Source organism: Rattus rattus, chromosome 7 (genome assembly GCF_011064425.1).
Source record: "Rattus rattus isolate New Zealand chromosome 7, Rrattus_CSIRO_v1, whole genome shotgun sequence".
NCBI classification, from domain to species: Eukaryota; Metazoa; Chordata; class Mammalia; order Rodentia; family Muridae; genus Rattus; species Rattus rattus.
The window spans coordinates 33,344,654-33,357,367 of record NC_046160.1 but is presented as its reverse complement, the minus strand read 5'-3'; the positions used below and the strand labels follow the sequence as shown (position 1 = coordinate 33,357,367).

At 40.2% G+C, this 12,714-nt stretch overlaps 1 protein-coding gene across 1 annotated transcript in view; it reads right to left on the bottom strand.

Moving 5' to 3' along the window:
- Positions 1-12,714, bottom strand: part of Nbas (NBAS subunit of NRZ tethering complex) — a 367,894-nt gene that overhangs the window by 224,660 nt on the left and 130,520 nt on the right. The window contains 2 exon segments of the mRNA XM_032907488.1: positions 737-850; positions 3,836-3,948. Coding sequence (XP_032763379.1) covers positions 737-850; positions 3,836-3,948 — 227 coding nt within the window.

Genomic DNA, 12,714 nt, shown 5'->3' with positions numbered 1-12,714 from the left:
TTTATTGGGAGTTCAAAATAACCTATGTGTCTACCAAATACAATGAATTCTTAATGGCTAGAAATAAATATAAATTCCCTTTAATTTTGAAACCTTCCCTTAGTTCCAGCTACAACAAATTCAAACCATTTTTTATGAAACAAAATACCCAATAATTATTCTCATAGAAGCTGATACAAATCAATCTAGCACTAAGATATTTTGGTACCTATGACCACTATGGTTAATAGAGCATGAAATGCAGAGTCAAGGATTCTCCTTAAAAATAAAGCTCCTATTTCATACTAGTAAGTAACATGTCTAACTCCTGAAGTTCTTTTATAAATTGGAAAGATGATCACCATTGTGACTACTCAGGAGGAAAGTGAATGAGATAAAAATGTATGGATATTTTGCCAAATAGTAAGTGCATAAAATGCTCTAACAAGTTTTTCAGAACTACCAAACTAAGTGTAGACTGGAACTGTCTGGAACGGCCGTCCCACGCTGGAGCTGGCTCTCTCCTCTGAAGACATCTGCTGAGTTACAAACCCTGAGTAGGTTCACTTCATTTCAAGGGAAGCTGGTCTACCCAAAACTTCAGCATACACACACACTTTTATAACATGCCAAGAATCCTAGACAATTATTACTTCTTGGTCAAAATGAGGTTCTTCTGGCACCATTAAACATGTCCTGATGCTCACATAGGCTGATGTGCAAAACGGCACAGGAGGTTAGCTTTCAAAAGACTTACCTGCAACTCTCAGCAGCTCAGCAAAGCCTAGAAGTTTGGCTGACTGCTTGTAGCATGTGGGGGACTGGGAAACACACTCCTTGATGAGGCTGATTCGGTCAGAACACAACCGTACTATAAAATAGACATTGAAGAACTTCATGAAGACACAAAAGAGTTGTCATGAATGTTCACATGTAAAAGGGACAAAATGAAATCCTTATTCTGAGACTGAGCACAGTGGCATATCCTTGTTACCCATCATGACTGCAGCTAAGGCAGGAGGATTATATATCTGAGTACAGCCTGGACTCTACGATACGGACTCATCTCCCCAAGGCCAGTCTACATTCAAAATTGTGTGTGTGTGTGTGTGTGTGTGTGTGTGTGGGTGTGTGTGTGTGTGTGTGTGTGTGTGTGTGTGTGTGTGTGTGTGTGTGTGTGTGTGTGTGTGTAGACAGGCTCTCACTAAGTAGCTCTGCTTGCCTGGTTATGTAAGAACCTCCCTGCCTGCCTCCTGAGTGCTGAGTTTATATGCACGTGCCATTAAGTTTGGCTTCAAAAAGTCACATTTTAATTTAACCTCACCCGACGATGGTGAGCAGGAGGTTCCCAAGGGCACCGTGTTCTAATTCTCCTATGGCTAAGCCTGGTGCCCCCACTTAAACTAGCATTCAGGAAAATGAAACCCCCAATTGAGCACTTCATATCACAGAACAAAGAAAATTTAAAGGGGTAAAGGTCAAAGGACATCAAGTGTACCCCTGGGTAAGTGGTTCTTCTTCACAGTAGTGATGTCAAAGGAAGATGGCATTGCCTAGGCAGCTGGCTTGTAGTAACTATGACAACTGCAACAGCAGGTACATAAAATACAGAACTATGTCTCAGGCATGGACTTATATGTAACTACCATACCAAGCCAATGCTTATAAGTAGGTTACTATCCCAAAGGGAAGAAACTGGGGTACAGAGAGCTTAAACAAAGATCAATGAAAAAGACATAGGTCCTGAATTTACCTCAATTTCTTAAATTTTGTCTGTGACTTTCATCTTTATTCCCAAGTCCATTGTAAATTCCAATATAGTTCATTCAGTGCTAAGAATAAGGGGACAAAGACACAAGGAACTAGGCCACTAGCTCCTCAAAGAACTGAGGCTTCTGCTCCTATGGGTTTTTTTTTTTTTTTTCTTTTTAAAGGGGAAAGGAAACTAAGGTGGAAACATATCAAAAATCACAGATAAAATTAAGTCAGTTATATTTCCCAATCACTTCTAGAGTTAAGGACAGCAGTAAAGAAGACAGCAGTCAGCTCAGTGTCTCTGCTCCTCAGGCAACCACTTTCTTCATTCAGGGGCCCAGAGTCCCGCATGGGAAGAAACTGAGAATCCAAAACCCACTTAGCAGCTACAGCCAGCTAAAGTCTGGAATGTTGTAATACACCACCCTCACAGTGGACAGTACTTGAGAAAGATGTGTAAGCAATACTCATATCAGTGGTTCTCAATCTGTAGCTCACCACCCCTTTAAGACCATCCGAAATATCAGACAGGTACATCAGGGTTCATAACTGTAGCAAAATTACAGTCAGGAAGTAGCAACAGAAGTAGCCTTAGGTTGGGATCAACACACATGAGGACCTGTACTGAAGGGTGGCAGCCTTGGGAGGGCTGAGAAGCAATGGTGTAGAGCACTGCAACATAACAGCCTCACACTGGAGTAACTCAGGTCAACTGGTGGCCAGGCCTGGATGGATGGGTCCAACATTACATTTAGGCATAAGAACTCGAGCAGCATGAAGACATCAGTAGTCATTAAGTTCTAAGAATTTTCTCTTGTAACTTTTGAGTCAAGCTTTGGGGAGGGGGCAGCTAGTTAATAATTTATGAAATTAAAATACAGGAGTAAGTTTTTATTGCCAAAACTGAAATAAATCGTCATCTGTTGTCAATAAAATTCCAAGTATCTAGTTTTGGTTTTAGCCACTGGCCTCACTGCTCAGTTGCTCTATTATTGTTATTTCTTTTTTTTTTCATTTAGAATTAATTTTTATTTAGTAGCTAAATAAAACTTCTGACAAATATTTTTCATCTATATGATTATTATCTTAATAACTAGAGAGTTACTTTATATTCAACTCTTATATTCATAATATTAAATATTAATCCTAACAAGCAGACTTATTTCTGAGTACAATACACAAAGATGTGTGATGCCCCATGGAGGCTGTCAGAGTCTTACTTCACTATAAATTCAATGACGTCATGTGTGTGAGTGTGAGTGTGACGTCATGTGTCTGGAATGTTGTAATACACCACTCTCACAGTGGACAGTACTTGAGACAAGATGTGTAAGCAATACTCATATCAGTGGTTCTCAATCTGTAGCTCACCACCCCTTAAGACCATCCGAAATATCAGACAGGTACATCAGGGTTTGTAACTGTAGCAAAATTACAGTCAGGAAGTGTGTGTGTGTGTGTGTGTGTGGAGAGAGAGAGAGAGAGAGAGAGAGAGAGAGAGAGAGAGAGAGAGAGAGAGATCTGACTTGATCTCTGTCCTATTTGCTATAGCCATTACTTCTGTCTGCTGGACAACACACTGTCTGCCTCTTCACCAAATCCTCATAGCTTCCTGAGTTCCTTTTCTATTCTTTTACCGCAATCTTCTCAGTATCACCATTCCAGCTTTTGAACTTAGAGATGCCTCATAAATCGATCTCTGCACCTCTTCATCGTCACATCAGACTTTGGTGAATACATTCCAATGACTATAAACGTTTAATACACGTGAATGATTTTTAATGATATATTTCATAGCTCTTTTTCTGCCATATAATTTAGACACTTGAGTTCAAATGCCTATTTAATATGCAAATAGGAAGTCCTCTGAAAATCTAAGGAAAATTCCATTTCTGTGCATTGTTCTTAATATTTCTTTAAAGGTTATAAACAAGATTTCTGTAATTCATAGCAAAATGATTTTACTTGAGATTTCAGTTCAAAAAAAAAGACAATAGACTCTATTACTAGTGAATTTAGATTATCAAAGTTACTCTTTCACTCTAAGAAAATAAGGAATACTGTTTGTCATAAATAGCATAATTCCAAGCATCAGGCGTACCTTGCAAAGGAAGGATCTTCACCCCAAATTCTTCAAGATACCCAAGGGCTTGGATGAGGTCTAATTCCTCCTGAATGGCGGCCGGCCTGTCCGTTATGAGCTGTAAGCAGCACCTAGAAAAGCCAGGTCGATTGTGAAATGCACTATCATACAAGTCATTCATGTCACCTTCCCTGTTGAACAAGAAGTGCTCCAACACACAGTGACTCGGACCCAGTCAGACCCAGCCCAGAGGGGGAGGTGATGTGACAGCAGTGACAGTTGCCAATGGTACCAGGTGTGATGCAGCATGACTCATCTTAGTGATGCTTTAACTAATGAGGACAAAGACAACGGTTACCTGAAAATGGAGTTTGGGTTTGTTTATTTGGGTTTTTTTTTCTTTTTTTTTTTTTTTAAGATAGAATTAAGGTGAATTCTGGCTTCCCTTCTAAGAAAACAGGAGTGCCTTTATCTGTCTCAATTTGGAATCCTTTGAGAAATGACCAAAAAATTATATGCTTTACATTTTTCTAACAAAAAAGAATCCATTGGCAATACAGTAGTGATGTACACAACAAAAGAAAATGTTTTTCAAGTCAACAAATGAATGACTTCTTAGTTCACTTGAAGACAGTAGCTAGCTGTACAACACTGGCCCATGTGACCTTCTCACTTCATATCTGACCATGTGGAATATTTTCAACTTCATTATTTTTATTCATAAAAATACCTTTTAACTGGAAGAGCTTGAAGGGGCTCGAGATCCCATATGAACAACAATGCCAAGCAACCAGAGCTTCCAGGGACTAAGCTACTACCCAAAGACTATACATGGACTGACCCTGGGCTCCAACCTCATAGGTAGCAATGAATAGCCTAGTAAGAGCACCAGTGGAAGGGGAAGCCCTTGGTCCTGCTAAGACTGAACTCCCAGTGAACGTGATTGTTGGGGGACGGGCGGTAATGGGAGGACGATGGGGAGGGGAACACCCATATAGAAGGGGAGGGAGAGGGGTTAGGGGGGATGTTGGCCCGGAAACCGGGAAAGGGAATAACAATTGAAATGTAAGTAAGAAATATTCAAGTTAATAAAGATAAAACAAATATATAAATACCCTTTAAAATGCTTTCCTTAACGACTGGACATGTTTTTGTAACTTTAAGAACATTTAGCAAACAAGGGCTGTTACATGCTGAGAACAGCTCCAGCTGAAGGTATGGCGGTACCAGTAGGACACAGGTAGGACTCAAGGGCAAATACGGGCTAAGCCTGGCCTTGCACAGATGTAGGATTAAATCTGAGGCATTCACACATTCTGTTAATTCTAATGTGAGGACGACAGACTCTGATTTTTACAGCACTTTACATGCACTTACCCTTGAATCCACGGCTTCCAGACTGGAATGTCCCCAAGCGGGAAGCTAGCCTAGCCCCATGTTCAGACTGCTGGAGCCTTCGCTTGTTTAAGGGGAAAGTAGAAGCCAAGTAAATTCTGTCAGAGATAAAGGACTTATCCAGCCTTCGTCACATGAGCCATGTGTCCTAAGTGTGTCAGCAATAGTTGGTTCACCTTCAACACCTGAGAGGCACCCAATAGCTGGCTCTCAACTGAAAGCCTGTTTCCTAGGGTCTAGCTTTTATGGTTCCAGAAAATACTATGCAAGCCAACAAGGGAGGGATACAAGTAAACAAGCCTCTTCAGATATAATTCTATGACCATTATTAGCATTGCAAAATATGCACAAAGGTGTAAAAGGTGGCAGTATCATGTTGGTGACAACCAACAATATTGTAACTGGACTTAGGGACCACTTAACAAGACAGAAATCATGCCTGGTACTGATTCTAGCCAGTTTCCTTGGCTAGTGAGGTCACGGACCTTAAAAAACAATCTACTACATCCTCTGCAAGGCCAGCAACAATTATTTTCTACATTTTAAATCTTATCCTTATACCTACAGGTAAGTGCACCCTTATTAAAGAAGCTTTTGTTTACAGCAAATGGAGAACATTACAGAAAATCACAGCGAAACAAATAGAGACCAACAGATCATTGGGAGCTGAGCCCCAACAAATACATAGACATCGCAGCTCCTGCCCCTGTAGTTGAGAAGACATCAGAGAAGAGGGAAGAGAAGAGTTGTAAGAGGCAAAATACCAGAATAGCTGCTATGAGTAAGCCTCTCCTAGGAACAGCGGCATAGACAACAGCAGAGCAATAACAATATTCATGAACGTGCTAGCTATGAGAGCACAATTCCCATGAGGTTCCACAACTGAACAGAGAATTATAGGCAACTACTGACTGCTGGGAGGAGAATGAGCCTCTCCCAGAAATGAGCCCCTTATTAGTAGCCCACACCATAGGCTATCAACATAAAAGGTGTGTAGAAGGGTTTTAGAGAAGGGAGCAGGAGAAGCTGAAGGAAAGGGAGAGAGGACATGATGTGAGGAGAAACAGCGAGAACTAAGGGGCACTTGAGGTGGGTAATAAAAACCAAGTGTATTGAAAACTTGCTAAAATATATAAAGGTGATCCTAATGAAGTCTTCAAATAATGAGGAAGATGGAACCCACTGGCCATCTCTCATCATCAAAAAGAACTTCCAGTACAGAAACTGGGTTATATCGAATTGAGTTGTTGGCGCAAACACACAGTAGAAATTCCCAAACAACCCAGGCTATTGCCAAGACAACACATTGCTCTGTGAAAACTGACAGCAAGGCCACATTGATGAAGACAACACCCACACAATTCAGTGACCATGGAGGTCATATTGGTGCCTACATAGATCCTTTACCCTCATACTGTAGAGAAACAGAAACAAAACAGAAACAGAAACAACCCAGCCACAAAACCTTTGAGATGTACAGTCTGTCCTGCCTACAAAATATGCTAGGGCAAGGGTGGCACAAAGTTTGTGGAAGTAACCAACCAACATCTAATTGGACTTAAGGAACATCCCGTGAGATATAACCAAGAACCAAAGACTAGAGAAACCAGAAACCTAGGATAAAACTAAATTCTACTGGTGAGGAGGAGGAATCAAGGGAAGAAGGAGGAAGAAAAAAGAAGTTAGAAGAACAAGAAGAAGAAAGAGGAGGAAGAAGGATGGGGAGGAGGAACAAAATGAAAAAGGGGAGGAGGACGAAGAGGAAGAGGAAGAAGAAAAGGAAGAGGAAGAGGAAGAAGGACAAGAACAAGAAGAAGAAGGACAAGAAGAAGAAGAACAAGAAGAAACATTAAAATGACTCCTATGACATCCTCTTTACTCACAGATCAGTATTTTATTCATCCAGCACTAGAGAAGCTTCCCGCTGCAACAATGAGAATAGACTCACAGCCAGGCATCATGAAGAGAGAGAGACCTTGAAGCACATAGCTCCACATGGGATATCTCACTCAAATCCCTCCCCTCTGAGCTCAAGGAACACCACTGAAGAGGAAGCAGAAGTGCATTAGCCAAACAGGATGAAGGACAGCATGAGAACAAGGTCCTCCGAATCAACTAAGCACAGTGCATATAAACTTACAGAATTGAAGCTGCAAGAACGGGACGCATGCAGGTCTGCAGCAGGTCCTCTGAGCATAAATAATAACTTTCAGTTGAATTTTTTATGGGACTCTTGAGCAAGTGAACAACTGGGTCTCTGATTCTTCTATCTCCAGATGGGGCACTTTCTCTTCTGTTGGCTTGCCTTGCCCAACTTTATGTAATGGTTTTTGTTTTATCTTAGTATATTTTATTTTGTTATGTTTTACTGTTATCTCATATGAGCCTGTTCTTTTCCAATGAAAGACAGAAAGACAGTAGATCTGGAAGGGAGGGGAAGTAGAGAGGAGGAGTAGAGGGAGGAGAAACTGTAATCAGAATTCACTGTGTGAGAAAAGAATCTATTTTAATGAAATGGGGAGAGAAAATGGACATTTAATATATATTACACATTTATGAATATATATATACATACACACATATACATACACACATATATATCCACAGATATGTGTGTGTGTATGCATACATACATATGTACACACACACATGCACACACACACACACACACACACATATATGATGTGGTTTCAGTCTGGGAAATGATTGGTATGGTGGCTCATAGATGCCTATTAAGATTATGGAGGTACACTGCTGTGAAAGATAAGTGAAAAAATGATCATTGGTTGATCATAAGCCTTTCTGTTCAGTTGCCATTTGTCCCTTTGTGAACACAGTATTTCGCAACAGAAGCTGCACAGAGCTCACAATTTCCTGGGAGTCCATATTGAGTACTAGTGTTATGAACACAGGAGCCAAATGATGCCTCTTTGAAGGCCTTCTGGATCTACATAGTTAGTGATGACCACATAGGAGTCTATTTTTCCATTAGTTCCTTTCTTTACATTGTCCTCAGTGGATCCCACTGGACTGTGAAGCAAATGAAGGACACCACTGTATAATTTACTGAAACAGATTCACTTTACTTTAAAATGTAAAATCAAAATAGTAATCTGAAATTTTTTTCATTATAAAATATTATTCTATCATATAATTTAATTTCATTTATAGGGCAAATGCCACCCAGTATCTTAAATTATATCATAATTTATATACATTTTTATATATAAAATATTAGATATTCCATATCATATATCAAAACTGTTATAATGGTTATTATATTATTTTTATTTGCATTATTAGTAGAAATATAATAAAGCATTAAATGTCAACTGTTTGAACCTATGTGATTTGGATACATTATATATAACTTTAGAAAACAATATATATTATTATTCAGAAAAAAATTAAATTTTCAAATTATAAAATAAAGAAACACTCAAAAAATAAAACTATTGAAGCTAATGTGCATATTACCAGATAAAAAGATATTCAATACAGAATACAAGCAAAAAAGCACGGCATAAAAATTATGTGTACACAGCAATGAGTCATTATTTTTAAAAGTAGAAGATAACAATTATCCATTTTGAAGACACAGAGGACATTAACTTTATAAACAAATGAGTAAAGTTAAGCAAACTAACAATCTACCTCCTTCAGATATTATATTAGCTAAGGTCTCTATTGCTGTGATAAAGCCCCATGACCAAAAAGCACCTTGGCGAGGAAAGGGTTAATTGGCTTAGACTTCCATATCATAGTCCACCATTGAAGGACTCCAGGACTGTGTGAGAACCTTGAGGCAGGAGCTGATACAAAGGCAATGGAGGGGCGCTGCTTACTGGCTTGTTCCCCATGGCTTGATCAGCCTGCCTATTCATAGAACCCAGGGCCAATAGTCTAGGGATGGCACCACCATACATCAATTACTAAGAAAATGTCCTACAGGTTTGCTTATAGTCTGCTCTTATGGAGGCATTTTCTTAATTGAGGCTCCCTTGTCTCTAGTGATTCAAGCTTGTGTCAAGTTGATATAAACTATCCAGCACAGACATCTTTTGAATCACTAAGGAAAAGCTAGTTAATAGGAATGGAAGAGATGTTTTCTATATACGCAATATCATGGTACACACATATGTTTTGGGACTCATAGGCCACAATTATATAAACATTATATAGACATAGGATCCAGTACAACATGGGATCATCTAAAGTCAAAGTAGATCCTTCTGTGACGGAAAGAGAGGCAGTGAAGGCACAAGAGGATTTTATACAAAACACCTGCCTAAAAGCTGTAGGTCAAACACAACCTGGATTTCAAAGGCTATTCTATTTGACATGTCTAGCATTTGAAATAAAAATAGTATCCCCAGAGAGAAGGAAAAAGATTTGCTAACTACTTTAAAGAACTCTGTCAAGTTCAATAGCAGTGTGAAGAAAAAAAGAAAGGGGGGAAAAAACTAATTCTAACATAAGATAGCAGTAGGGGAAAGTGTTGCTTTTTACCTTTGCTAGAGTTGAAACAACTAGCAAAACTTACAGGGAAAGTGAACCTAGATAGCTATCACAACTAAAACCACTTGTAAATGAGCTTGAAGATTAAATGAAAAGCATAAAATTATATGAGAATTTTTATTATTATGACAATTAGTCTTTCAAAAGATAGCATAAAATTGGTTGCATGGACAGACAGACAGAGCAAGCTGGTGAGTTAGCTCTGCAGCTAAAAGCTCTCACAGTTCCTCCAGAAAACTGGAGTTCAGTTCCAAGTACCCATGTCAGGAGGCTCACAATGGTCTATCACAGATCTAGCGGATCAGACAACCAATTCTGGCCTCCATGAGCATCCATCCATATGCATGTTCACATATACACTCTCTCTAAAATAGAGAAAATGATATGAGAAGTGACAGCTGAAAACCTGGGAAATAAGGTTAAACAAAACAGGCAAGCCCAATGTTCCTGTGTTCTAGAGAGGACTGTGTGTGTGTGTGTGTGTGTGTGTGTGTGTGTGTGTGTGTGTGTGCTGTTCATGTGTGTGCTGTTCATGTGTGTGCATATTAACACAGAGGCCAGAGGCTGACATCAACTATCTGTCTCAGCTGTTCTTTACCACAGTGATTTTGAGACAGATTTTCTCATTGAATCTGAACTGGCTGGCCACAGAGTGCCAGAGATCTGCCTGTGTGGTCCCTCCCATCCCATCCTACCCCACAAAGAGTGATACAGATCCATGCCCCTGTGTGTTTCTTTGCATAGATACTAAGGATTGAAACTCAGGTCTTTAACTGACAATTTCCCAAACTCCTGAACTCCTTTTATAAAAACAAAAAAGATCCCTGAGAATCAACTATTAAAAAAATGAACACCACTACCAACAATAAAAAGTTAAATTTAGGGCTAGCAATAGGTTTCGAAACACATCCAAGTAGTGCCTATTATGCTTACAGAAAGGACACTTCAGTGTCTAATGTGCTAACAGGAAACAAACTCAAACCATCTGGTACCATTAACTTTCATAAAGTGCTTACCTGTTGCCTACCAATTACTCTACATCGTCTACAGAACAGCCACAGTTATGATCCTTACAAACACACTTAGATCTCAATAGAGAAAAGGGATCCTCAGGGATAAAGGGGAGCTGGCTCCCTCGTTATGAGTGTTGTTGCACAGGCATAAGAACTTGGTCCCCAGCATTCACCTGAAAAGCCATGCATGGGTACATGACACTGTGACCCTAGTGCTGGAGGAGACCGGGCACTAGAGGTAGTCAGCATAAAATTCCCTGGAACCTGCTGGCTGTTGTCAGTATTGCCAAAAACTGTCCAGCCCTAGGTACAGTGAAAGACTATCTTAAAGGATTAAGGTACACACACTAGAGAAAGACATTATCCTTTGGCTGCACATGAACATAGACAGCTGCATCTTCATTCACGTACAAAGGCACATGCAGAGGCTCACCACGGCGCTCAAGGCTACCTCTAAAAGAAGCCAATGTTGCAGGGCTATGGACTAGCTGGGGTGGGGTGGACACTCAGGAGTCTAGATCCGGAAGACTATTACCCTCATGCTTTACTAGCGCTCAGCACTGACAAGAGGGGAACTGAAACCAACTCAATTCAGACAAAAGGAGGATGAACAAATCAAGGGTAATCGCTCAAGGCTGTGAGGCACACAGAAATGCTTCTGTTCACACACTTGTATACATTAACATAAAAAAGTCATAACAGAAATGTATAATGTGTTAATTTTATAAAATTACATATGATTTACAAAGTAAGAAATATTCAAATGAGTAAGCTTGAAGTATCTTCTTAAAATAAGAAATGAGTAATTAAATGAAACAAAGTGCAGAAATTTCTTACAGACTGTTAGTGTAAAATTGGGGTACAGAGTTGGAAGGTTAGGGTCACAAGATACTAAGGAGGTTCTCAGCTTTCCTCAGCTTTTTGACCAAGAAACAATACCACAGATGTAAGAAATGCTCATCAGAAATACTGCCAATTGCCCTCATAATGGGAAGCAAGTTTTAAAAAGTGTTTCTAGAACAGAGGAAAAGAAGCTCAGTATGGTGTAAAAGGGAGAATTCCAAGAAAATCAGAGCAGACTGGGACTTCCAAAGTGTGACCTAGAGGATGCTCAGCAGAGTTACAGTGACAGTCAAGGCCGAGACGTGCACAGAGAGGCACACCTAAGGCACTGTTACAAAGCATGAACCTCCTGCCCTTATTGCTTCGGTTGGTGCGCATTTCTCTCTATAGCTCATGACTTAGGAGCTTGTTCCCAGGAAGGTACTATCTAAACCAGCGGGTTTCAACCTGTGAGCTGTGGGTTGTTTTTTGTTTTTGTTTTTGTATTTTTTTATTGTTTTTTTTTATTAACTTGAGTATTTCTTATTTATATTTCGAATGTTATTCCCTTTCCCAGTTTCTGGGCCAACATCCCCCTAACCTCTCCCGCTCCCCTTCTTTATGGGTGTTCCCCTCCCTATCCTCCCCCAATTACTGCAGTGCCCCCAACAATCACATTCACTGGGGGTTCAGTCTTAGCAGGACCAAGGGCTTCCCCTTCCACTGGTGATCTTGCTAGACTATTCATTGCTACCTATGAGGTCAGAGTCCAGGGTCACTACATGCATAGTCTTTGGGTAGTGGCTTAGTCCCTGGAAGCTCTGGTTGCTTGGCATTGTTGTTCATATGGGGTCTCGAGCCCCTTCAAGCTCTTCCAGTCCTTTCTCTGATTCCTTCAACGGGGGTCCTATTCTCAGTTCAGTGGTTTGCTGCTGGCTTTCGCCTCTGTATTTCCTGTATTCTGGCTGTGTCTCTCAGGAGAGATCTACATACAGCTCCTGTCTGCCTGCACTTCTTTGCTTCATCCATCTTGTCTAATTGGGTGGCTGTATATGTATGGGCCACATGTGGGGCAGGCTCTGAATGGGTGTTCCTTCTGTCTCTGTTTTAATCTTTGCCTCTCTATTCCCTGCCAAGGGTATTCTTGTT